This window comes from Mesoplodon bidens (genome assembly GCF_964165515.1).
Source record: "Mesoplodon bidens genome assembly, chromosome: 11".
NCBI lineage: Eukaryota > Metazoa > Chordata > Mammalia > Artiodactyla > Ziphiidae > Mesoplodon > Mesoplodon bidens.
In genome coordinates this window covers 84791392-84817720 of record NC_138167.1, presented here as the reverse complement: position 1 = coordinate 84817720, position 26329 = coordinate 84791392, and the positions used below count along the sequence as shown (strand labels likewise).

The following is a 26329-nucleotide window of genomic DNA, read 5'->3' as shown; positions in this document are numbered from 1 at the left end:
TCTGTGCCTGTTAACTAAGCATGAGATACACTTAGGAGATATTAGCCATTGCCGGCATTAATGAATGCATTCTGGTGGGTGGGACAAAGTGAGAGACGTTATCCAGGGCTTTAAACAAACGTTTAAGCTTGAGTTGACTCTTGAGAGAATACAAGCGACGCTATCCCCAACCAAAGACTGAAAAACAAAAAGGAACTCTGCCGTCTCCCTTCCCCTGCAAAACAAAAACAGTAAAACCTCTTAACCAACGTCTTCACCTTTCCAGGCCTCCACTCTCTTCTGTCCCCGCACTTGACAGACGCTCTCTGGACGTGTACACAGTCACTGCGGAGACTGCCATCGCGGCGACGCCGCCAGGCATTTTCTGACCAGGGAGCGACTTTTCTGAGGAGTTATGTGGTTAGAACCCCTCTCGCGGAGAGGCTATTTAAGACCCTCACGGGGAAAATAACGGGATTTATAAATAGGGAGGTAAGGGTCTTTGCTTCTGTCTGTCCCTTCGCTGGCATTTTGGAGCCCGGTCCTCCCACGCCGAACTGGAGCTCTAACCCTCCGGCCCCGCCGAAATCCAGCAGCCTGAAGGCCGAAGCCCCGTCCCCGCCGCCCCTCCCCCGCCGCCCCTCCCCCGCCGCAGCCGTCTCGGCACGCAGGCGCGGAGGCGCGCGCAGGGCGGTGCGCCTGGGGGCGGGGCGTGCGCGGTCCCCTTAAATACGGCGGAGGGGGCGGTGCGAAGCTGCCGCGGTGCTGCTGCCCAGTCGGCGCAGTTCCTGCCGCTGTCTCCTCGTGGCGCGGTCCTCGAGCCTCGGTCTTTCTCCGGCGGCGGCGGCGGCGGCGGCGGTGGCGGCGGCTGCAGCAGCAGGAGAGAGCGGAGGGGAGCGGGCGGCGGGCTCCATGGAGAGCGGCGGACGCCCGGGAAGAGGCGGCGCTTCCTCCCCGGCACCCGGGCTCCAGTGACCGGCGCTCGCGCCCTGCACCGCGTCGGAACGGCCGCCGGCTCCGGGACTGACCCGGCCTCGCTGCCCTTCCCCGCGCCGCCGCCTCGCCTTCTTGCTCCCCGACTCGCCCTCGCCCCCACTCCCCGGCTGGGTGGCGGCGGCCAGGCCCCCGCGGCGGCGGCCGGAGCAGCAGCGGCAGCAAGAGCCCGCCTCTATGATGAAGTTCAAGCCCAACCAGACGCGGACCTATGACCGCGAGGGCTTCAAGAAGCGGGCTGCGTGCCTGTGCTTCCGGAGCGAGCAGGAGGACGAGGTGAGGGCGGTCGGCGCGCTCGGTGCCCTCCTCGGGGGCGCCGGGGCGGGGTTGGGGTGGGTGTTCGTGCTGGCCGGAGTACGAGAGTCCTTGCCCTTGCCCTTCCCTTTCTGCATCCCCTTCCCAGCCGACCCTCCATCTGGCCCCAGGACTGGAAGGGATTAGCCCACTCCTTCCTTCTCTCCCGCCCTCCCTCCCTCCTTCCTTCCTTTCTCTGGGTTGATTGTGGAAACAAAGGGGCTCGCCCAGCCCTATGCTCTCCCACTGGGTCGTGGTTAGGACCGGAGGCCGAGACACCTCCTGGCCCCCGGAAAGGTCCCGGGCCGTCTAGGTCCCGCCTAGGGGGAGTTACCACTTTAACCTGCGAACTGAGCGTGAAGCGAGATGAAACCTTGAGTTGTAACAGGGAGGGTAGCAATGGCGTGAGTGTTGCAGCCCAAGCCCTTCTGCCTCTGTTACATTTTCCTCCCGTTACAGCAGTTTGCGGTTTCAGATAAATGAAGGCATGATTATGGAATATCCAGTCCCCGTGCTTTAAAATAAAAACTCATTCGATCTAGTTCTGTCATTTCCACTTTCAAGTGGATCCTTTAACTTACAAGCACTTGGCATATTTATACTTGATTTTTTTTTTAAACAAGGCCTACTCTTGGAAAGTTTTCTGGCTATAGAATGATGGGTAGTGAAAAATGTGGAGTCACACCAGAAGGGAGAAGATGGACTAGAGTTGGGCAAAGTTGCCATTTTCAGACAGTAATCTCTAGCACTCTGCATATTTATCAGAGCTTCTTTGCTATGTTTGGCTTGACGTCTGGAGAGAGGCAGTCTTGTTCTAAGAGGAAGCAGCAGTCAGTCTTCTGTAATTCACCCATCAGCATTGGGTTGATAGTGAGGCCGTTGAGGTTTTCCTGGAGAACAGTTTTTATTTATTTGTTACATTTATTTAATTTAAAAATGGTTCACTGCTTTAAATTTCCATAGAGCAATAATAGTCGATTGGTAGCCAATGAAAATCTTTTAGCATTGCCACTTCTAAAATGGTTAGACAGGGAAAGCATTAACATTCTGAGTTCTACTTCCATAACCAATTATGTCCGATAAAATTACAGGGTAAAGCTGGAGACGGGAATTTAATGGCTTCCTTATTGCCAGTCCCTGTAGTTAGGGTGAGTATGACATAGCGTACTCTCAGTGGCTTAGTTGTTCTTACTATGCTAACAAAGATCAAAGTGCCTCAGAATGGTGCTCTTCAAACTCTTGTCCTGCCTTTATTTTTTGAAAAGAAACCAAGCCCTTTAGTGCTGATCCGGTGCTCAGTTGGGGGTCTCTAAGTGGTTAAACTTAAATTCCAAAGGAGTTTTCAAGGGAAATTGGTGTCTTTGAACTGGGCCTATTTAGGAGAGCCAGAAAGTAGAGAGGGAAAGGTTTTTAGCATTTACAAAGTCAACAAGCTTTAAGTGCATTCTGTTAAAAAGATTAGAAGGTCCTTGAGGGAAGGACCATGTTAGGACAAAGCAAACTTTGAATATAAAATAATACAGTAGCCAGAAGTGATCAAGATAGGTCAAGAGTCTTACCTGATTGGCTCCGTATTGTGTAATTATTTTCTTAGTTGGGTGCTTACTAGGTGCTGGGCACTGCCTGAAGACCTTTAAGTTTGTTACATTTAATCCTCTTAGTGCAGGTTTCTAGGTGAGGAGACAGTTGCAGAGCATAAGCACTTTGCCCAAAATGACGTAATTAGGAAGTGGTCGAGTCGGAATTCAGCATCGGGTCCCACTCCTGATGCTGGGCTCTTAGCACAGGGCTCAGCCCCTAGCGACTGGGCACACGAGATTTGCTTGAATGAGTGAGATTTTGTGAGACTGAGCTTGGAAGACTTCGAAAGTAGTGACTTTGAAGTCTTGCCATAACGTGAACTTGGAATTCAGGCTTTGTAAAAACAAAAGTTCCCAAGGGAAGATATGGGAAATGGGAGGAAATTGAAATGATCTGTATTGTGTGAATGGTAAAGCACAGTCTGCGGAGAGCTTCAGAAGTTAACCTTAGCAAATAAATGAGTTGTTTTTGTGCTTTGAAATTGTTTCTACTGTAATAAATGCTAAATTCCTAGCCTCTGGTCAACTCGAGAGACCAGTGCCATTATAAAATGAAGTAAAGAGCAAGATTTGGAGAATTTAGTAGATAAGTTCATTGCATAAAACTTTGACAACCTGGAGGTTGTGAAACCAAGTGAATCGGTTTGTTAGAGAATATGCTCTGAGGGAAGACTCTGGAATTCTCTAAATAATGCACAGCCAACTTTAATGTCTGGTTTAGATCTTCAAGATCTTCATTTCTGTAGTTGTGTTTATAGAATGTAAGTTGAAATAAAATAGTAATTGCCGTTTGACCCTCAAAAGCTATGCAGTGTTCTAGTCTGGCTCTCAGTACTGAAGGGGTTCTCAGTAGACCTTACTTTTTTTTATTTTTCTTTCTTAATTTCTTTCTTTCTTTCTTTCTTTCTTTCTTTCTTTCTTTCTTTCTTTCTTTCTTTCTTTCTTTCTTCCTTCCTTCCTTCCTTCCTTCCTTTCTTCCTTTCTTCCTTTCTTTCTTTCGCTCGCGGTACGCGGGCCTCTCACTGTTGTGGCCTCTCCCGTTGCGGAGCACAGGCTCCGGACGCGCAGGCTCAGCGGCCATGGCTCACGGGCCCAGCCCGCTCCGCAGCATGTGGGATCTTCCCGGACCGGGGCAGGAATCCGTGTCCCCTGCATCAGCAGGCGGACTCTCAACCACTGATAGACCTTACTTTAGAATAGGTTATTGTAGGAAGGAAAGATGTTCTAACAGCAGGGGTGTTTATTCTTTGGGGTGTGGTTTTATGTATTTTCCCATTGTATCTCTTTCTGCCCTGTGAGCTAAATAATAAGTATTAGCATTTGTATAGGAAGAAATTAGGCAGCAGAAGTAACTTGTCTCGAGGTCACAGAAGCTGGCAGATTATTTTGAGCCCCTTTTTTTCTAAATCTCATGTTCACTTGATCCTCTCTCCAGCTAGTTATTTCTCTAGGGAACCACCCTTACTTTTGACAGTTGGGCTTCCAGTCAAGGCAACAAGTAAGTGTTCCATAGAGTAGCTGGGATACTCTGCTTGTGCAGTGAAAGTGAACAATCCATTCACAAAAGGTAACCCGAAATGGATTCCATTGAACATATTTGATGCAAAGATGAAAAGTGTCACCTCGTAAGGACGTGCTCTACAGCAGGAGGTTAGACAAATAACTGATAAAAAGGAAATAAAATAAGGTTAAAAGTACCATCAGGTACTCCAGGGTTAAGATTCAACGTGAGTCATTTGGAGTTGGATTTCAGTGAGTGGGAAAGGAAGAACCAAGCGTCACAAACAGAGCAAGACTTGGGGCTGTGGTCTAGTTAAGCTGCAGCTTAGGATAGCATAGAACAAATAACGGCTGAAAAACAAAGAGCACCTTAAATGTAAGGTTAAGGAGTTGCTAGACAAGAAAGGAACTCTTACTTTTGGACAAGGAATATTTTGATTTTAGATGTATTCAAGTTTGAGGATGATCTGGCAGCAAAATAGGCTAGAATTCTAAAGAGAGAAATAGAAATGACTTGATCCTGGGTGGAATCCAGGCACAGCTGCAAGTGGGAAACATAGACAAAGAGTCTTAAGAACTTCCATTTGGACTTTTTGTTCCAATTAACTTTTTTTTTTTTTTTTTTGCGGTACGCGGGCCTCTCACTGTTATGGCCTCTCCCGTTGCGGAGCACAGGCTCCGGACGCGCAGGCTCAGCGGCCATGGCTCACGGGCCCAGCCGCTCCGCGGGATGTGGGATCTTCCCGGACCAGGGCACGAACCCGTGTCCCCTGCATCGGCAGGCAGACTCTCAACCACTGCTCCACCAGGGAAGCCCCCAGTTAACTTTTAAGCTCCCTGAGCCAGGGGCTGCATTCTACAAAATCATGCACTAAAACTAAGACTTGCTGGGAAGAGTAGAGTCTCAAGACCTACGGAACTCTAAAACCAGAGTTCTCATAAACAAAAACTCATATTAATACTTCTCTCTACTAGCATTTTAACCCCTAGGATCAACAGTCCTTTTCAGACATATATTCTGGGACTCTTACTTCCTCAGAGATTTAAGTCCTTGAAGATACTTCAAATGGAAACCACTTTCATCAGAATTAACTATCCAAAGGTAGCCTTTTCTAAATCCAGGGAAATGTCACCAGCCCTCTTCATCTGTGCCTTCAACTCTCCCAGACCTAGAGAAGTGCTACTTCGCCTACTCAGCCAGCCACTTCCTTCAAGGGAAGGCACTTCTGTACGATTCGCATCTGGTTTTATTCTTGTGATTTTGGTTTATCGCCAAGGCTTTCTCTAATTTTGTAAAAGTTTACCTCATCACTTCAAAACATTAACATGCTAGGAGAAAAAGTCATGGTCAACCCAACTTACCATTATCTACCAATCCATAGAATCTAATTTGGGTTAAACACATTTTCAACACAATGTGCTGTTATTTCTGATCTTCTTATAGCACTCTGCCTCTATAGTCCAAAAAAGTAGTACTAGTTTACTTAGTAATAGCAGTTGGTAGTGGTTAGTGGATATAATAACTATCGTTGTAACTTACTATCTTTTAAAACGTGTATGTGTGTAGTAGGTGTTCCTAATATGCTGCGGGCCTAATTTTGGCTAACTGCCTGTGAAACAGTTAAGTACGGTAGAGCTAGTTTTAACCATTCATGCGATCCTTATTCATGCTAATGTGGGAAGAAAGAACAACAACCCCAAAACAGCTTCTAAATAGCTACAATTCACAAAATAAACTTCTTCATCCTTAGATTTAGGCATCACTTGAGGGCTTCTCTGGATAGCTCCGTTTTTTCTAGGAAAGCAGCAGTAGTTTGTAGTGACTAGTTGTTCGTGGCAACAGGCCACGACCCAGGGCGGTCCTGAGGGTAAAAGCTGAAACACGAAGGGCAATTTGGGGCCCCTTGATGTAGGGAGCTAACAACCCCATGTACCTCCAGCCTCTGAGGGCATGACTGCATTATATAGACGTTGAACAGCGTTTTCTAGTTTACACACTTTTACACATCCCCAGTGAGGAGGACTTGGGCAATATAGGGTATAGAATCTATATTATAGGTCATTCCAATTCACAGACAAAGCTTTGTCCAGCAAGACTCAGGATTGGTTCCAAGTGGACCACTATCACTATACTGTTGCTACTAAAAGTGAGGAATACTTCTGTTCCAAATCTTTTTTTTTTTTTTAATAATATCAGCTGTTATTCTTTTTTTTTTTTTTTTTTTTAGATGTTGGGGGTAGGAGCTTATTTATTTATTTAGTTAGTTAGTTATTTGCTGTGTTGGGTCTTCGTTTCTGTGCGAGGGCTTTCTCTAGTTGTGGCAAGCGGGGGCCACTCTTCATCGCGGTGCGCGGGCCTCTCACTATGGCGGCCTCTCTTGTTGCGGAGCACAGGCTCCAGACGCGCAGGCTCAGTAGTTGCGGCTCACGGGCCCAGTTGCTCTGCGGCATGTGGGATCCTCCCCGACCAGGGCTCGAACCTGTGTCCCCTGCATTAGCAGGCAGATTCTCAACCACTGCGCCACCAGGGAAGCCCTGTTCCAAATCTTAAAACATTAGGTATCTAAGAAAAAGACAAATGTGAGAAATGACTACTCAACAATGCCAGGGGAATAGTGTTTTATTCTGATAATTGCCCAGTACATGAAGAGGGGTAAGGTCTGATAGTATAGGAGGAGGACTGCTGATATGAAGGTGGTCAGGTTGAATCAGGGGAAGAAGTGTCTTCACTTTTCACCACTCTAATGCCATTGGCTTTGGGGTTTGAGTGTGATTCAAGTCCAACACGGCAACTTGGTGGGTGGACTAGCCTCCTTTTTATAAATCTTTCCTTTGGTCTCAGCTCTGGCTCATCTGGAAGGTTAAAATGTCTACTTTCATCTTTGTCATCTTGTCACTAATGTGGTGACAGACTGTCAACTTGTTGGATGCATAAAATCTTATATGCCTAGAAAAGTAGTTGAAAGGGAATTTAAAACCTGTGAATGACCATGTGTGGATCTGTCAGCTGTTGATGTATCTTCTTACTGAATAAGCTTTTGTAACCTATCTTTTGTTACTTCAGTAATGCCGTTCTTTTTTTTTCTTTTTAAGCATTGGTCATTTCCTTAATAAATAACGGTAATATATAAGTATAAATATATTCATATCCATATATATGTTTAGTGGCAAATATCAGTAGACTTACTTCATAGCAACTGCTCTGTACGCTCATTCCTTTTGTCTTTTACACCTTATCCCCACTCCCTTCACTCTTTCTCACTTCCTTACAGTGTAGATTGTTTTAACCTCCAGCAAATTTCACCACTTTCTCGCAGATTTTGCATCACAGACGTCTAAGAGTCAACCTAGGATTTTGGAGCCTGTAAAATTATGGATTCTTTTTGGTAGTCTGAGGGAAGAAAGGAGAAGTTTGTAAAGGTTAATGCAACCATAGAATTTAAAAATTGTGATAAGCATTATTTTGAGACAAAGTGTAGATGAAAGTGGGTAGTCTGAGAACCCTTTTCTCTAGAAGTTTTTGTTTGTTTTTAGTAACACCATTCTTAGAGCATTAGTTAGCATGCTAAAGCTACATTATAGATCTAGTACATTGGGGATGTTATAGAATGTTTAGATGGCTTTGCAGGGGGTGAGAGGGAGGTATTGAATAATAATGCTTTGTGATATGGTTCTATAGGTTTCGATTCTTCCAGTGTGTAGAAGGGGTTTTAATTGTCCTTGTTTCTGCTACCCTGGCAGACCTCTGCCATAATTCTGTTTATTCTTGTCTATGGAGTATATCCCTCAGTTCTTGCCTCTTTCTTAATCACCATCTTCCTTCCCCCCCCACCCCCCATGTAGCCTTGACCTCATTTGAACTCCAAATAAAGTACTCAGGACCAGTAGGCAAGTACTTAATAACATACTGGTTTCCAAATCTGTACCATCACCAAAGGCTCGTTATCAGATCTCTTAAGTTAGTTGTTTAGATGCTGAGCATCTAAACATTTAGATGGTATACCTTAGGTATTACTCATTTTAAATTGACCATTTTTTGAAAAGATACATTTGAAGTTAATGGTTTAATCAAATTTCATCACTTTGGAATGTCAAGAGACTCTTGCAGCATCATAAGTTCTTGATTTCAGCTAAATCATTTGGAAGAGAAGCTTAGTCATATGATAGTGATATCCTGTAGATAGATAAAGATTTGGTTTTAAATCGGAAGCTTAAGTGTTAGTTCAAAAACAGGCACAGACTGTACTAATTGTTTTTCAACATTATTAACCTTATGTAATTTAGTTCTTAAAGACTGTCTTGGTCAAATAGGAACATAATGGTCATTGACCTAGATATATGACACTGAATTTCATTTTTTCAGAACTCAAACATTATAAATATTGATGGTTTTGAAACTCCCTATTTACTAAATGAAGATGTACTTTTCTGGTGGCTAGCCACCTGCATTGTCCTGTTCCATTATGAAGGTAATCAAGGGGGTTGCTTAGAGAGCATAGCATTGTGTAGTAAGAATTTTGTTCAGATAATAGAAACCAGATTATCCCTAACTCACACCTAGTAACCAGGAAAAGAGGCTTCCAACTCTGTGGTCAGGACTGATGGTTACCATTTACTTTTCCCTTGATGTAAAAATATAACACTTCGGTACCTTAAACATTTTTGTTTTAACTTAAAAACTTACATTCATTTGCCAGTCTTGATAATAGAGTCAAAGTCTTTGAATACCATAGATTCTTGGCAAGTCTCGTTTTTGAATAAAATACAAAGGTGAAATCTGATTTGCAGTTCACTTTGTACAGAGTAGAATTTTAACTTTCTGGATTTTAAAAATTTCCTTCTTTTAGTCTTTTTTTAGTATCTCATCCATACTTAATTTGATAGCAATTTTAAAATTTTATTTATTTTTATTATTTATTTTTGGCTGTGTTGGGTCTTCATTGCTGCATGCGGGCTTTCTCTAGTTTCAGCAAGCGAGGGCTACTCTGCGTGCTGTGTGCGGGCTTCTCATTGCGGTAGCTTCTCTTGCGGAGCATGGGCTCTAGGTGTGCAGGCTGAATCAGTAGTTGTAGCACGCGGGCTCAGTGGTTGTGGCTTGTGGGCTCAATAGTTGTGGCTCGCAGGCTTCAGTAGTTGTGGCACGCAGGCTCAGTAGTTGTTGCTCACAGACTTACTTGCTCCACGGCATGTGGGATCTTCCTGGACCAGGGCTCGAACCCGTGTCCCCTGCACTAGCAGGCAGATTCTTAACCACTGCATCACCAGGGAAGTCCCTGATAACAATTTTTAATAACACTTTTTTTTTTTTTTTTTTTTTTTTTTTTTTTTTTGCGGTACGCGGGCCTCTCACTGTTGTGGCCTCTCCCGTTGCGGAGCACAGGCTCTGGACGTGCAGGCTCAGCGGCCGTGGCTCACGGGCCCAGCCGCTCTGCAGCATGTGGGATCTTCCCGGACCGGGGCACGAACCCGTGTCCCCTGCATCAGCAGGCGGACTCTCAACCACTGCGCCACCAGGGAAGCCCAATAACACATTTTTAATGAATCTTTGCAGACCCTTTTTTGATAATTCCTTCTTGCTGTCATTTGTCATTAACTCTCAGTAATTATAAAAACAAGTACAACTGGCAAAATTTGGGGAGCAAGCTTATCTTTTTTTTTTTTAATTAATTTATTTTTTGCTGGGTTGGGTCTTTGTGGCGCTCAGGCTTTCTCTAGTTGTGGAGGGCAGGAGTTACTCTTTGTTGCAGTGCGCAGGCTTCTCATTGCGGTGGCTTCTCTTGTTGCCGAGCACGGGCTCTAGGCGCACGGGCTTCAGTAGCTGTGGTTTGCAGGCCCAGTAGTTATGGCTCGCGGCCTCTAGAGCGCAGGCTCAGTATCTGTGGCACACGGGCTTAGTTGTTCCGCGGTATGTGGGATCTTCCCGGACTGGGATCGAACCCGTGTCCCTTGCATTGGCAAGTGGATTCTTAACCACTGCGCCACCAGGGACGTCCCAACAAGCTTGTCTTGATAGGCTAATTCAACTCAATTGGTGGGAAATCAGAAGAGCTAGTAATGGCCAACAGTGCGTATTTAGTCTAGGATCTAAGGTATTTAATACTAACACTCAACAGTCTTGAAAGGATAGTTACTTCTTTTTACAGAGGACGACACTGGTACCCATCACCATGTGCATCAAGAAATGAAACACATCTTGTTTATGATTAGTAGAGTTATAAACATCTTCCAGTTGAAACCTGTGCTTTCTAGTTCTTGCTAGATTTGTTTACTCTGGCTCTTTAGTTTCTAATTTTGATACATAAGCCCTATTTGCTAATACTTAAGCTCAAATTTAAGGCTGTCTTACATTTTACTTTACCAAAATTGCTGTATTTGGACTTGGTGGTTCCCTCAGTGTCAGCCATTAGTACTTTAGCTAAGGCTATATCAACTGTTGTGTTAATTTATGGTGCTTTCTCTGGACTTGGCACTGTTCTGCTAGTTATATACTTGGAGGAGTGATGCTGGTAGGAGCAGTAGAGTCCTATCCAGATCAAGAATGAGAGAAATGGAGCTCAGATCACTGGAGCATTAGTTGATCCACTGCTCTGTGGTGATGGTGTGTCCGTAGGCAAAGGTGTGCTGCTTTTTTTTCAAGTTGAGGGGGGTTGTGCACCTGAACAGGTGTTCCCTCATCTTCCAACCCTGTTTTAGAGGTTTGGGGAAAAGGTGGGACTTGCTAAACTACTGCTGTCAGCCGGGAACTTTCCATTTGGGGAAGGTTGAGTTCTGGCAACTTACTCAAATAGGTGAATTCTGGGCTGGCTGTGAACTCCTGAGGGCCTTCCGTTCCTCTGGCGGTAGGGAGGAAGCCGGGCAGACAGCTGGCACAGTGTCAGAAAACCAGAACCCGCATCAGGGATCAAGCTTTGCTCTCAGTTGCTTAATTTCTGGTGAGAATTCTTTGCATTTACTTGAAGGCAATATACTAAGGTAATTTTGCAGACATTTTTGTTCAAGTTGGTCAAGATGTTACCTTCATGAACATTATTTGGTTATTTATCATAGCCTTTCCCCACCCCACCCCCAACTTCGGTGAACTCCAACCCAACCTAGCACACAAATTTTCACTTATAGGATTAATATATATTTCCTGTTTCAGATACCATTAAAAAGTGAACTAATAGGATACTACTCTGTGATAATAGAGTGTTTGTTTTTGTTTGTTTGTGCACGTTTCAATCTTAATGCTGTTCTTGACCCAGATTTGCCGAGTTTCTTGTAAAGGCCAAACCGTGTTTTAGGCTTTGTGGGTCATACAGTTTCTGTTGAAATTGCCCACCTCTGCTGTTGTTGCATGGGAAAATGAATGTGAATGTCCATAGTGCTTCTGGGGCTGGAGTTTACAATTATGGTCGATCTTGCAGGTGCTGTTGGTGAGCAGCAGTCGGTACCCAGATCAATGGATTGTCCCAGGAGGAGGAATGGAGCCTGAGGAGGAGCCTGGTGGTGCTGCCGTGAGGGAGGTTTATGAAGAGGTAAGATGAAGAGTAGCACGTTCTGGGTGAGATTCACAAACAAGGCACTTTGCTGTGTACACCGGGGAGAAGGCAAGAAGACAGGCAGATCCCACAGGTGCTGTTTGGTTGTCTAATTCAACATTTTAAAGCATGTGACTACAGCTAGTGCTTTGCTAAGCAGATTTTTTTTCCTACCTGGTAAAAATAGACAGTAAGTCTGATTGGTGATCAACATATAACATGATGGCCTTGCCCCAGGGCAAGATTTGTATTAACTGAGCAAAAATGCACAGAGACGTTCCTCATATGCTACAATTCCTTTTCAAATGAATAAAAAAGCCAGTTGCTTTTATTTTACTGGCTTTTTCTTAAAGTTCAGTAAAATAAGGGGGCACACGTGCACAGAAGCACACTTGGCCTGCCTGTCTTCTCACACCTGATGAGAGATAGAACTTGCTTTACTCAGGGGCAAAACAGCATAGATCAAGTGCCATAAAAACTTGAACAGCATTTAGGGCATAAATGAGAAGTGAACGGTAAGGCTCTCATTGGGTGTTGATGCATAATTGGAAAGGTTTCCTAGAGACGGGTCTTAAGGGATGAGCGTCCTCTAGGAGACAGCATGTGCCAGTTTGTTACTTTGCAGTATGGGTTTGAATGGGGCACACAGTGAAGTTCCAGTGTCACAGTACTAGGTAAAAGGAACAGGACTGTGCAGTGGAAGTGTAACACATAGAAAGAAAATAACTTGCATATAAATTTTGTTATGTAGAGGTAAAAATTTTACATTTCATCTTTTTTTAATAGGCTGGAGTCAAAGGAAAATTGGGCAGACTCCTGGGCATATTTGAGGTGAGTTACAAAAGTAATCCTCATCTTGCTGATGATAGAATTAATGACTTCTTCCTTCCTAACAGGCCAGCAGCCTGAACTAGACATTCATCTAAAACTATCAGTAGGCAAGCAAGTCATAAGGATTAGGAGGGAGGGAAGTAAAAGCTGCTTAACTTTCATATACCATTAATTTCATACAGCATTATTACAGTGATAATTTGTTTTATATGACAGTACAGTGGGGCTGATATGGCAGACTTACCTCTTGGTTCACTGTATACAGTTTAGGTATAGACTTTTTAGGAGGTGATATATCCTCAATATCACCTAAGGGCTTAGGTCTCTCATGGATACTGTCTTGAAATGTACCCTTTGCCTTCAGCGTGTAACATTGGGTGATATACATAATGACTTTATCCTGAAAGGACACCATGAGGATGCATAACTCAGATACACAGACTAGATACTGGAAACGTAGAATTTTCTTGCATAATTTGTTATGACTGAAGTCAGAATGGAATTTGTGGAGAGGAAATTTGGAAGTGACAGGTACTCTATGGAAGGTGGGGAGAAATGAGACCCAAGCTGTTCTCAAATATATTTTCATCCAAAATTCAGACCTAGGTACATGGTATATCAGACACATTGTGACTTTTTTTTCCCCCAAGATACTATTTAAGTGTTAGCTTAGTCCTGCTGGTAGGACTATGTAAATACAGTCCCTACAGATTTTAATGTTAAGCCTTTTACAGGGATTCAGAAAAAATTCTGATTGTACAGCACTTGATAGAATTGATGACTTCCAGAATACAGTAATTGTTAAGAATAAAGTTCTTAAGGTACTATTCAAAATTTTGCAGAATTCAGCACTTGCTTTACCCAGTTAAATAGCACCATCTCCTGGTTAAACTGGAAAACACATTGCGGGTTTTCTTTCATTCTCAAAGACATAAGACACTGAATGAGTGGATTACTCAGGTGATTTGTGGTAGGAAAAAAATAGGTCAATTATCTAAAGTCTTAGACTATAGCAAACAAGGCTAACTTTAATCAAGATGAAGATGAGCCCCTTCATCTTAAGGCCAACTTGGGTTTAATTTTGAACCTAGAGACAAGGCTAGGCAGCAGTTTTAATATGGTTAAAAATTGAGTTTGGGCATATAGGATTAAAATATCAATATAACATTCCAGAAATGGACTATCCTATTATTCTATACTATCCTATTATTCTCAACCTTTGCTGTGCATAGTTCACCTGGAAGCTTTTAAATACTTAGGCCTCCTCTCAGACTCACTGAATCAGTGTCTCTGAAAAAAAATTTTCATCCTGGGTGATGAAGTAGATGGTCAAGGTTGAGAGGCCCTGGTCTAGGTTAATAGGGCTGTGCTCTGTATGCATCTTGTGACCCTCTGAGAGGCATGTTCTAAAGGAGCTGGGGCTATTTGCTCTTCTACAGAGGTCCTAAAGGAAGCAGTTTCCATTGTCACAAAAGACTGTTGGGATTAGCCCACAGGAATAGGACCTAGGATAAAGATGACAGGAATGCAGTTCTTTTAATATAGATTCCATTCCAATCTTCAGATTTTCTTTATGAAAATTGTCTAATGGACAGAAATCAAAGTGCTAAAAGTTTAGTATTGGGAGCTAATTTCACCATTTTAAATGTTTTGTCTCATATAAACTCACTTTTATGCTGGGTTATATGACTGAGTATACTTGCCTATGTTGGCAAATAGACTATGCTAATGTATGCCACACTGAATTTTTCACTCGAAAATGTGTATATGGCTAGGTCTTGTAGATTAACATGCTTTTCTTTTATATTCAAGCAGAACCAGGACCGAAAGCACAGAACGTATGTTTATGTTCTTACTGTCACTGAAATATTAGAAGACTGGGAAGATTCTGTTAATATAGGTAAATTCCCTTTCCTTTTGCTACCTGAATTCTCTTAATTCAAATACTACATATGTGTATTCAGTTTTCACCCTAAATTATTTGGGGTTACTTTTTAGAGAAGATCAATATACATCTCCAAATTTGAATTATCTTAAAATTGTTCCCCAATATATTGTTGTCTAAGCCATTCCCAAAAACATAGTCATTATTTGTGGAGACAGTTGAGGGGGCATTGTTAATAGCGTATAGCTTTTTTAAATTGACCTCATTATTTTTTATTTTTAGTAACCAATTTCATACTGTTTTTTAGGAAGAAAGAGAGAGTGGTTCAAAGTAGAAGATGCCATCAAAGTTCTCCAGTGTCATAAGCCTGTACATGCCGAGTACCTGGAAAAACTAAAGCTGGGTTGTTCTCCAACCAATGGAAATTCCACAGTCCCTTCCCTTCCAGATAGTAACACCCTGTTTGTAACTGCTGCACAGACCTCTGGGCTGCCGTCTAGTGTAAGATAGAGAGAATTGGAAGGACCTCTTCCACCATGTGCAGTCTCGTGGGCAGAGGCTTTATTATCCTTGGCAAACATCTGAATGACGCTTGCAAACTGTCTGAATTTGCCATGCAGGATTTTCAAACAATCTGCATGTTTTTCAGATGCTTTCAAATCTTTAAAAAAAAAAATAGTGTAAAATATTTTAATAAGCCAAAGCCATGTGGAATTTTTTTTAGATGCCTTAACTGTGCCCCCAGCTCACCCACCTTATTATTTTGGTTGGCATTTTCACAGCATTTTTTTTTTTCAGTTTTTTGTCCATTTGATGTCAGTCTGTGGTTTTTGTCAGTTCAGCTTATTCGTGGGTATATTTTTCCCTTAAATTGTTTCTCATTCACAATATTAACATATTCAACAAATCCTTCTGTTGTGGGAATTTACGACAGTAATTCTTGATATTAAAGCAGTCCATCAACCCAAAAACTTGTTTCATAGGATCACAATTTTGATTCATAGATTCCAGATTTGGACTATTTCTATATGGCCCTGTTTTCAGGAATTTGTCAACTCATTTGTCTCAGTTTTCACAACCGGTATTATGTCCCTAACTACCTGATATGGCCAATTCCCCTAAAACTCAATAGTCCTTTAACACAAAGTTTAACTCTGTAGAGCTGGTGATTGTTAGGCGGGTACAGTAAGCAAAATGCATGTAGTACGTAACATCACAAAAACTGTATTCATGGAATTTGAGTTAGCGTGCTCCATTGCCAATTCCTTTCATCCATAATCTCTCTTTACACAGAATACATGAGAACCATATTTCCCTCAATGTAAATTGCTTTTAAAAACATATTTCCAGTTTTTTAATTTAGTGACATCTCTTCAGTTAAACTTGCTGGTTACCACCTTAAATGCCAGTCAGTGCTGACTGCATCACAATTGAGTAAATGGCCTTCTTGTTCAGCTGTTACAGACCTAGATTGTTAAGGCACCTTAGAACATCTCATCTTTTACAGCTGGTTAGTAGGTACTATTTATCATATAACTAAATATTGGGGCACTGGAACATACCTGAATTAAGAATTACTTTGTCTTACACTTGTCTTTATATTCATTTAAATCCAAGAATCCCATCTAAAACACATAAATACCTTGTCTGAAACACCTGTACTTCCCTGACCAAGTCAGAAATGAGGTGGGGCAAGTGAAAGATGATTCCATATGTAGACATTTGTTAGCTTCTTGTAAATAATTGTAACTGGTGGAATATAAAGTAGAAAATAAGCATAGTTATAAATTTGTTCTATAAATTGTTAACCTTTAAAAATATAATTGCTGCTAAAAATAGAGTGCTGTTACACTTAAGGGAAATTGGTGCCACTGTTTTGAAAATGAGATCTTGTGCCATAAATGCAGCTGAACTAAATATAAATATTAGTTCACAAATTAATGCTGTCAAAGGAATGAGTGAAGTAGAAAAACTTTTAACCAATGATATTTCATTCTAAATTATGTAGTGTGATCAAACATGATCATCCAGAATTTTTATATTTTTCTTTGTACAGAGTTTATGTATTCTGGGTGTTTTTTTAAAAGGAAACATTTTAAATCCCACAGATTGACACTTTGTATCAATCTTCAATGGACTAAGAGTTTTTTTCTCAGTGATCTCTGAAGTTTCTTTAAATTATATACTTAACACAGCAGAGAAACTGGATTGTTTTTGTATATAAGACTGTGTCCACCTGAAATGTCAGAAGTACTGGGGGTTGGGGGGAGGGCTGGGTATCTTGTATATGATATTATTAGAAGTAATAATGCATGAACTTATTTTATAAACCCTTGGACTATGTATTTGACATGTAAAATATGTACAGTATTAATGTCAGCCATTTCTTAAAAGTGAGCCTATAAATATTGTTGTATAATTTTCTTTGGTCAGAAACATTTGGACTAAGTAGTGCCACTGGGTTAGGTTTTCTTCAGTGCCATTTAGCAAACCACCTGTCTTTACTACGCAACTAGCAAAAATTTGTATAATGCATCAGAATATTTCAGTCGTCACACTTTAAATTTCACCTGAAGGGTTCTTCGCTATTCTTTTGGAACCCAGCCTAGCAAAATTAGGGGAAAGGCCCTAAGGAGATTTATTTCTGTTAAGAGAAAAAAGCCTACATTTGCAGACTCAACAGTTGAATCTACTATAGATAACAAATAGTGTCTACTATCTCAACTCTTCAAAGTTTACAGTGTTGGGACTGTCATTTGTGCTTTCTGTGGGGTAGTTGGATAAAATTGGGCAGCTAAAATTTTCAGTTCCGTGTGGCTCCTAAATTTTAAAAACTTTGTAAATTGATTCACAGACACAAAGTAGCAACTATCTTGCATGTTTGTTGTTGGGTTTTTGTTCGTTCGTTTGTTTTTTTGTAAACCGGTGAAATTTTCCAACCAGGCACATGCCATTCAATTTTCTGTTGATCACACAGTTGTATAAAGCAGCAAAACTGAAGGGGGAATGATTGTTGTATACACTTTAAATTGCTTTGCATGGTCTCATTTGAGATAATTGGTGTAAGAATCTTGACTTTTTTTATATTTGGAAACATCAAATAAAAAATGGGAATGAATTTTTTTTTAACATATCTTAACACTGTCCAAGTGAAAACTTGTCTGGCATTCCACAGTAACAACTTTACTGTTTTCCCATGGGTGGCCATATAATTATCTCTTAGTAGTTCATTTATACACTTCCCTTTTATGATCCTTACTAGTGGAACTGAGTTAAAAGGAACAGCTCACCAGTAAGGTGTTGCCATTACTCTCCTAATGTATGTTTTCCATCTTACTGGACACCAGTCATGCCACTGTGGTTGTCTTATTTATTGCTAGTCCCCTTTCCTAATGGGGTTTGTGTTATAATTATTTTAACAATTTTCAAGGGCTCTTGGCTTATTCTGTATTTTGCTGTAATATGTTGCAGACACTTTCTACACTACCATCACATTATTTTTTTTTTAATATTTATTTTGGTTGCGCTGGGTCTTAGTTGCGGTACTCAGTATCTTTGTTGCCACCTACAGGATCTTCAGTTCTTGGACGCGGGCTCTAGTTCCCTGATCAGGCATCAAACCCGGGCCCCCTGCATTGGGAGCGTGGAGTCTTAACCACTGGACCACCTGGGAAGTCCCCATATTAATTATTACAGCTCTGTTTTAAAAGGGTGACTGGTGAGGCCATTATATGTACCCAAAATATTATTTACCTAAGATGAGCTTTAGAATCCTCACATAAAAGTTCTACTCAAATCTCATTTGGTTTTTTATTAGGATTGTTAAATTGGAGGAAAAGAGAAAACTTGGCATTTTCTAATGTCTTCACGTTGGAATACAAGAATTCTCTACATGTCTCTTACACAGACTAAGCACTAGTTGAGTTTATTAAAGCATATTGTAATGGATTTGTGACAGCTGGAACGTTGCTGTGTAGCTGATTGTCTCGAAGTTTCCATCCAGTACATTGTTTCATAAATTCTTAATGTAACTGTTTACCATTAGCTGCACAGTAGTCAGCATCTGCTTTATGCCTAGCATTAGAGCTACAGAACAGAACAAGTTTGTACCCTCAAGGATCTTATATTCTAGTGAAGTAGAGATGAGTGGTAATTAAGTTATTTATACATCAGAAAATTCCTTTCAAGGTGTTAGATCTATTTTTTTAAGACACAGGTACCATCTTCAAAAGCAAAATTTTATATAAAAATGTGATCCCCATCAAATACTTTTATACATAAATTTTATATGGAATTGTAGAACAAAGGTTGAAAAGTGATCTCATCCCTGGTGCTACTTTCCTTATTTTTAATACCTTCCTGACTAGTGCCATTGGCTAAATCCTAGCAGTAAGATGAGAAGGTTCCTAAGGGCCATCTTGGCATTGCATTATGTCAAAAGACCCTAATTTACTCTGAAACTAGCTTTTTTTTTTTTTAATAAATTTATTTATTTTTGGTTGTGTTGGGTCTTTGTTGCCGTGCACGGGCTTTCTCTAGTTGCGGCAGGCAGAAGCTACTCTTCATTGCAGTGCACGGGCTTCTCACTGCGGTGGCTTCTCTTGTGAGCCAGGCTCTAGGCGCGTGGGCTTAGTTGCACTGCATGTGGGATCTTCCTGGACCAGGGGTCGAACCTGTGTCCCCTGAGTTGGCAGGCGGATTCTTAACCACTGCGCCACCAGGGAAGTCCCCAAAAGCTAGTCTTAAATTCCTCTACTTTGATGCGATTTCAACTAATTATGATCCCAAAAGTTACTCTTCCCAATATGTGGAATACTACCCTCTGGACATCCCATTTCCTGGTTCTATTAAACACCAGTGCCAGACATTATAATAGCATCATTATTCTTAACAGCTTTTCTCAATTTTTACTCAAATTCATTCCTTAGTCAAATTAGTGAAATAAAAAATACTTGGCCATTACTGTGTATCAAGAAATAAAATACATTTTAATCAAGTTACTACACTAGGAATCTAATCTCCAGGAACGTGGACACAGATGTACCTACCAAGATTAGGCAACCAAAGTGGCGAGACATGGAAATAAAATGCCCAGGCCCAAAGGGGTAATGGTTAACTAATAATATATCCATATAATGGAATATTATACAGACATAAAAATGGCATTCAGGTTAAGGATGCAGAGTAAACTGGTATGGCCTTTTTGAGAGCAACAGTAGTAGTAACTATCAAAATTTTAAATGCATATAACCCTTTCACCAATTCCACTTCTGGGAATCTAGTCAACAAAAATACTTCAACAAGTTGCAAAATCAAAATATGGTCAAAGATGTGTATTGCATTATTTATAAAACTGGCATCAATTTAAATGCACAAACTAGGGGGTTAAATTATGGTCGTCTACTTGATAAACACTACACAGCTACCAAAGAAATGTGCTGCCACAGATGGAGGTCCTTTCAATAGTGCTAATTGAAAAACAATACAGCATTACCTGTTAAGGTCACATTTTCTAAAGGAGCCTGTACAGATTTCATATTTTCTTTAAAAATCCTGTATAGGGACTTCCCTAGCAGTCCAGTGGCTAAGATTCTGCACTTCCACTTCAGGGGGCACGGGTTCGATCCCTGGTTGGGGAACTAAGATCCTGCATGCCAAGAGGCGCAGCCAAAAAAATAAAATCCTGTATAGTTTTTAAGTGAACGTTCTGAGAAATTTTCAAGGTGAAAATGTTCAATAATCTCAAATGAAAAAACTGGGTTTTATAAGTGCCCAATCTGTATATAACTTATCAAAATATATTACTATCAAAGCAGAAAAAGGACATCTGCATCACAAATCTTTTCCGTTATTGGAGTAACAGTAACGTATCACTTTTTTTAAGGGCTTCAAATGCTTGGCTATTATTTTTTATTTATCTATCTATCTATCTATTTATTTATGGCTGTGTTGGGTCTTCATTTCTGTGCGAGGGCTTTCTCTAGTTGTGGCAAGCGGGGGCAACTCATTTTCGTGGCCTTTCTTGTTGCGGAGCACAGGCTCCAGATGCGCAGCCTCAGCAGTTGTGGCTCACGGGCCCAGCTGCTCCACGGCATGTGGGATCTTCCCAGACCAGGGCTCGAACCCGTGTCCCCTGCATTAGCAGGTAGATTCTCAACCACTGTGCCACCAAGGAAGCCCCGTATCACTTTTTAAAAGGGGGAGGAGAGACACATCTCCCTCGGTTCTAACACAAGAGCAGTGGAATAATCAATCACTGCCAAGGAGGTAGGGGTTAACTCAGCCTACAGAACAAATGGAGTCCCCAGCCTGTTTTTTGTATAATTCACAAACTTGGAATGTTTTTTACACTTCTCATGGTTGGAAAAAAAAAAAACCTTGTGACATGTGAAAATTAAAGTTTTGTTAGAGAAGAGTACAGCATGCCCATTTGTTTAAAATTGTCTATGGATGCTTTCTCACCACACTGACAAAGTTCAGTAATCGAGACAGACTCATGGCCTGCAGAGCCCAAAGTATTTACCGTTTCAAAATGAAAAAACACGGATTACAAGAATTTGGCCCTACTCCTTTGGTTACTCACAGTCCTAATGCTTCCTGCCAAAACATAAGGAAAACAGCACCAAGTTCAAATTTAGTGTAACCAACATATCGTGTCTGACCTGCTTTTGACAGGTCTGAGTAAGTCTTCTTGAGTAGTCTACTGTTGAACCTAAGCCAGAATACTCTGTAAACTTGCTAGGTTATAATGAAACGAGTTATTGGGATTTACTAATCTAGATCATGAACTATTTCAAAAGGAGTCACATAGTGGGTGAATATGGATCAGGAATATGTAAAATGGAAATGTGCTAGTTATTCCACATGATAGGAACCTGAGTTATCAAATCTTTCATAATTTCTAAAACTTCTTTTGTCCCATAGGTAAAAATGCTTAGCAGAGCAATGTTAAAGCTCCTTAATGAGCACCATAAAATGTACTTCTACAAGATCATGGGATTTCAGTTGTTGCTCTGCTACGAGACAAGGAAGGTCTAAATATTCAGACAATTACCATATGCTTCTCCAACCAACCAGAAACAACTACATCAAGTCCACAGCGGCTCAGCTTGGTTAGCAAGTCTGCATTCATACGCTTTCGAAATGCTATGCCAACTGGCACATATGAAATGAGATCAGCTAAAGGGTAGCAAAGGTGAAATTGCAGGGAGAAGGGAGGACCCAGACTCTTCATGTTGAGTTCCATACTTAACAGGAAAAACTTTAGTCCAATTCCCAGTTTTGCAGCCAATGGGAACTTGTCCAATTTGTAACATAAAGCTGTAGCAAAGCCAACTCTTGGAACAAATCCTCCCAATTTCCAACCTCAATGATAAAAATGGAAATTAACTCAGGGGGTGGGGGATTTGGTCAAGGAAACAAAGTATCACCAGTCTGGATGGTGGAGTAGATTTTTATTCTTAATATTTCAAGTTATTACAGTCAACATATTTTGCTTTTGTGATCATTTAAAAATAAACCCCTGATATTTCTTAAACTAAGCAGCATGCTAAATAGCTAAATGAAATGTTGCCCCCAGCCCCAAAATACATTATTCCAATGAAATATTACATTTGTTTAAAATAGACTGTTGAATTAGCTGCCCTATAATCATGGCATTTTTTTTCCCACCTTTTGTAGGTAAGGCTGTATTTTTAAACCTTTGCTACTGCAACTAACAAAAAGTTGATGTGGCTAGAGTAAATAGCCAAAACATTCCTGAACCATCAAATAGAAAAATAAAGCCGATTCCTATCATTCCCATGATACCATTTAGCTCCATTTAGCTAAAACTGTGTTTATGTCTTAAAGGATACCAGATTTCCCCGCCACACTCTCCTTTAATAGTGCTAGACCATAGCACCTATGGCTTTTGTGTATTGATCTATTTTTAAATGCTCTGAAACTGTATTAAAAGTGTGTTCTTGGTGTAGAACAGGGTTTAAGTTCTACATAATTTGAAATCTGAGATCTCATTAGACAGCCTCTGAGAGGACCAAGACTAACTAGTCTTGGAAGCAAATCACAGCAAAGGAGACAACAAAATTTAAAAATCACATGAAAAACAAAGCTCCTATTAATACCTCAGGATTTCAGAAAAGCTTCTGAATGGGCAGAGTTGACTTTCAAGAAGCACTTATCAATATATTCAGATTCTTTTCCTCTCCCAGGGCTTTGCACATGCTGTTCCCCAGCCTGGAGGTGTTGAATCCAGAAGAGCGGCCCCTCCCAAGTGCTTACTTCCCTTCTCCATCAGAGTGGAAACTGCTCTTTGTTCATGCCCCCTCCCCCATTAGATTAGAAGGTCCACAAAGGAACGTCCCATGCCAGTCTCATACACCTAATTATCCCCAACAAGTAGTACAGTGTTAAGCACATATGAGGCACTTTTACTTGACGAATAACTGTGTCCATAAGCTTAGTAGTTACAAAGTCAAAGGCTTACAAGCGAAAAGAACTACATAAAGGAGCAGGTGGGCCGGGAGAGGACTCTCACCAGCTGGAGAGTCACTGAATTAAGAGAAGAATGAGCTGCTACTCAGCTCCTCCCAGAAGGTACCCTACATAAGGCAGGTCATGTCTGCTGCTGCCAGAACTTCAGATCATTCAAGTTACCAGAATTCTAGACTTTCATGTGAGTCTCCTGATTCTTTTAAATGTTGGCACTGAATTCAAAATGTTTTAACCAACCACACTGTGTGGGCCAAGGAAAATAGGCCCCAAAGCCAGATGTAGCTCTCAGTTTTCGAACTCTTATCTTGGACTCTTCCAGAGCCCCTTAAATCCTAAGAAAGCTCAACACACTGGTTCTTGTTTCATCTCACTGGTTGAGAAAGGAAGTATTACCAAAACAATGGGGACTCTTATCAAAATTACAAAGGAAAAAACCATGATGCCATGAAATTAGGAATTCATGTATTTGAAATGAAAACTGAATTATTTCATTTCTGTATTTCTATAACTCAAAAACTCAGTAGATATCAGAGGCCTATTTTAGATACATTTTTGTAGAGCAACATTTAAATCTGGAATTTTATAACTTATAAATCACTATGTAATACTAGCTATCATCATGAGCAGTGCCATCTGCAATAAATAAAGCTGATCTCTATTTAACTGCTTGAAGTGTTCACTCATTTTGGCCCCAGAATGAGATTCAGTTTCCTCAGTGGCAAGACAACTTCTAAACAGCTCAAGAATTGTTATAAATGACAACTGCTGTTAAGTCTTTAAATTTACAATATTAGGGTTATGAACAATTTTATTCTGAATTAAACTAGCATTTGTTTCCAAGCAATGCATTTATTTGGAAGGATACCAGTTACCAGTCATCAAAAACTTTTGTATGTTGAAAATGTAATTTTAATAGATAATTCTTCATCTTACATAGGAGCACAATAAAATACACCACATTCTGAAAAAACTCCAGAAGTTACGAGAATAAGAGGGGGGGTGGAAATTCAGATGGGCTACAATATCCATTACCTTAAACTGCAAGAGACAAAGGTTCCAACCCACAGGTTAACATTTACATACTTATGACTGACTACATTTATGTCTTAAAAATAACAAGAATCAGGAATTAGATATGGAAGGGTGGGAAAGAACAGTTTTGTGGGGGAGGAACTCTGTCAATGCAGAAAAAAGAGTTGATTATCAAATTAAAGAATAAAAGGAGCTCCCGTAGCAAATATTAGAGGGATGACAGTAAGAATCATTAATTGAGGATATGATGCCCTCTAAAGGAGAAATCTTTCTGATGACACTTATGCAAGCTGGCTGCTTGAGATTTGCTCAGCAGGTCTGTAAGAAAGACTCATAAATGGCCTGAGCAAACCCCAAGTGATTATCAGATTGGTGTTTCCTAATAACACACACCAGTGGCCACACATGAAGTTCCGAGACAAGAACTAAGAGCAAGGTCATAATGCAAATGCCAGACACAAATGTGGCACATGTGAAAGTCCCACATAAAGCCAGTCATGAGTGTGGCTGTGCTGTGACTCTCCTCTACAGTAATTTTCAAACATTGTGGCAAGACACCAATGATCATCTAACTAATCAGACAACACAAACACATTTATTTCAAATTTCTAGGAGGTAAAAAATGTCACATACTGATGCTTTAGGCATGCTCAGGGCCAGCTTATAAATACTCCATTCAGTGATATATCTTAACACAAATTTTGCATTAGTGAAAAGAAACGGGGAAAATCTACCTCTCGCCATTCAATTTGTCAGACGTTGAAGACCAAAAGAGAATGTTCCATCAGTTTTAATTTTTAAATACGATTGTCACATTGGGAAAAATGAAATAAACACAGTAAAATAAACTGTACAAAGGCAAAGTAGAATAACAAAAAATATTTTACTAAAACATAAGATATACAGAAGTTTCCAGACAAGCCATACAAAATGGTCACAAGCTTTTTCTTGAAGGGAGGATTCTACACTTGACAGCAAAGTCACAATGTTATTAGTGAGGGCTGTGATGTTTGTTTAATGTTCCCATTTTGGTTCAAACAATCAAGCTTGTCCATCTACAGTGTCTAAATAAAGTTAGACTTGGCTAGAGAGCATATTCTAAAGAACTGGTTAGCTGCTTTTAACCAATGCAATTAGATCACCATAAAAAGGGGGAAGGAGCCCATAAAATTAAAATAAAACTACCTTCCCCCCCCACCAAAAAAAATAATAATAACAAAGAAAAACACCCACACCCCTGCAGCTAACCCTGACAACTACCTTCATTCACAGTGCTTTACACTCAAACCATGATGGGGAAATGAATAAAAGCAGAGAAGGGCCACTGCTTTTAAACATTTCGCAACAATCCAGATGACACTTCTAGCCTCTGCTCATGCTTTACAACAGTGAATCAGGACAAGACATAGATTTGCTAATGTGCATTTAATCACCAAAGGACTGAAGATGTCTGGGCTTTTATTCTGTAATGTTTCTAAGACTGTGTCCATTAAATGCAAACAAAAAAGGAAGAAGTCTTGGCAGAACAGGAGAAGTGATGCACAATTGATGATCGGATCGATTTAAATATTATTCATGGCATATAGCCTAGTCCATGCTCTAGCTGTAGACAAAAACAAGCACGCAATTATTACTTTACTTACTTCAATATGTTCCTTTCCAAACTCTATAAAAAGTAAACAAACAGTATTAAGTTAATTATGGAAACAGCATGCTGTAATCCCTTAAATTCATGCCATTTTCTATAATCCGGATCAGGGCAGAAAGATTGTCTGTATGTCTAATTACCAAAACACTACAATAGAATTTTAAAGTTCTACAAAATTCAACAGGATGAAAAGAGCTGTCTTCTTTTGTCTCCTTCATTTCTAGACATATAATGCTCCTCATTAATTATGTTAAAATCTGTAGCAAGAAGCTTACTGACTTCAAACTCCCTAACTAAAAACTGACACATAGTTCAGTTTAATCAAACAGATTGCAAGAACAGCTCAAAGAAGCTTAAAGGTCTTCCATTATCTTTAAGTATTGCTAGATGAATGGCAGGCACTCAGGTATTTGTTAAATCATGTGTAGTTATGCAAGAGTCCAAGATCTCCCAATTACAGGTCCTCTTTGAATTTGGGAGTCATGTAGCAGGCTATAAGATGGCATTTGAACATCTTTTGTTAAGAGGTTATTTACATACTATAAGAAAGATCTGATTTTTTCCTTTTAATGTA

General features: G+C 40.7%; 2 protein-coding genes across 3 annotated transcripts in view; one reads left to right on the top strand and one right to left on the bottom strand.

The window, feature by feature from the left end:
* Positions 1-772: 772 nt before the first annotated feature.
* On the top strand, positions 773-17715 carry NUDT4 (nudix hydrolase 4). 2 transcript variants are annotated; one of them, XM_081247863.1, is made up of 5 exons: positions 773-1248; positions 11753-11863; positions 12653-12697; positions 14513-14597; positions 14890-17715. In XM_081247863.1, the coding sequence occupies exons 1-5, from the start codon at positions 1150-1152 to the stop codon at positions 15090-15092; spliced, it is 543 nt and encodes a 180-aa protein (XP_081103989.1). In that variant the 5' UTR covers positions 773-1149; the 3' UTR covers positions 15093-17715. The 2 variants fall into 2 exon arrangements, with proteins under 2 accessions (XP_081103989.1, XP_081103988.1); XM_081247862.1 differs by having other exon boundaries at positions 14510-14597.
* UBE2N (ubiquitin conjugating enzyme E2 N) overlaps positions 15250-26329 on the bottom strand; it is a 42036-nt gene continuing 30956 nt past the window's right edge. The window contains exon 4 of the mRNA XM_081247865.1: positions 15250-25710. Coding sequence (XP_081103991.1) covers positions 25670-25710 — 41 coding nt within the window. The 3' untranslated portion in view covers positions 15250-25669. The remainder of the gene's footprint in view (positions 25711-26329) is intronic.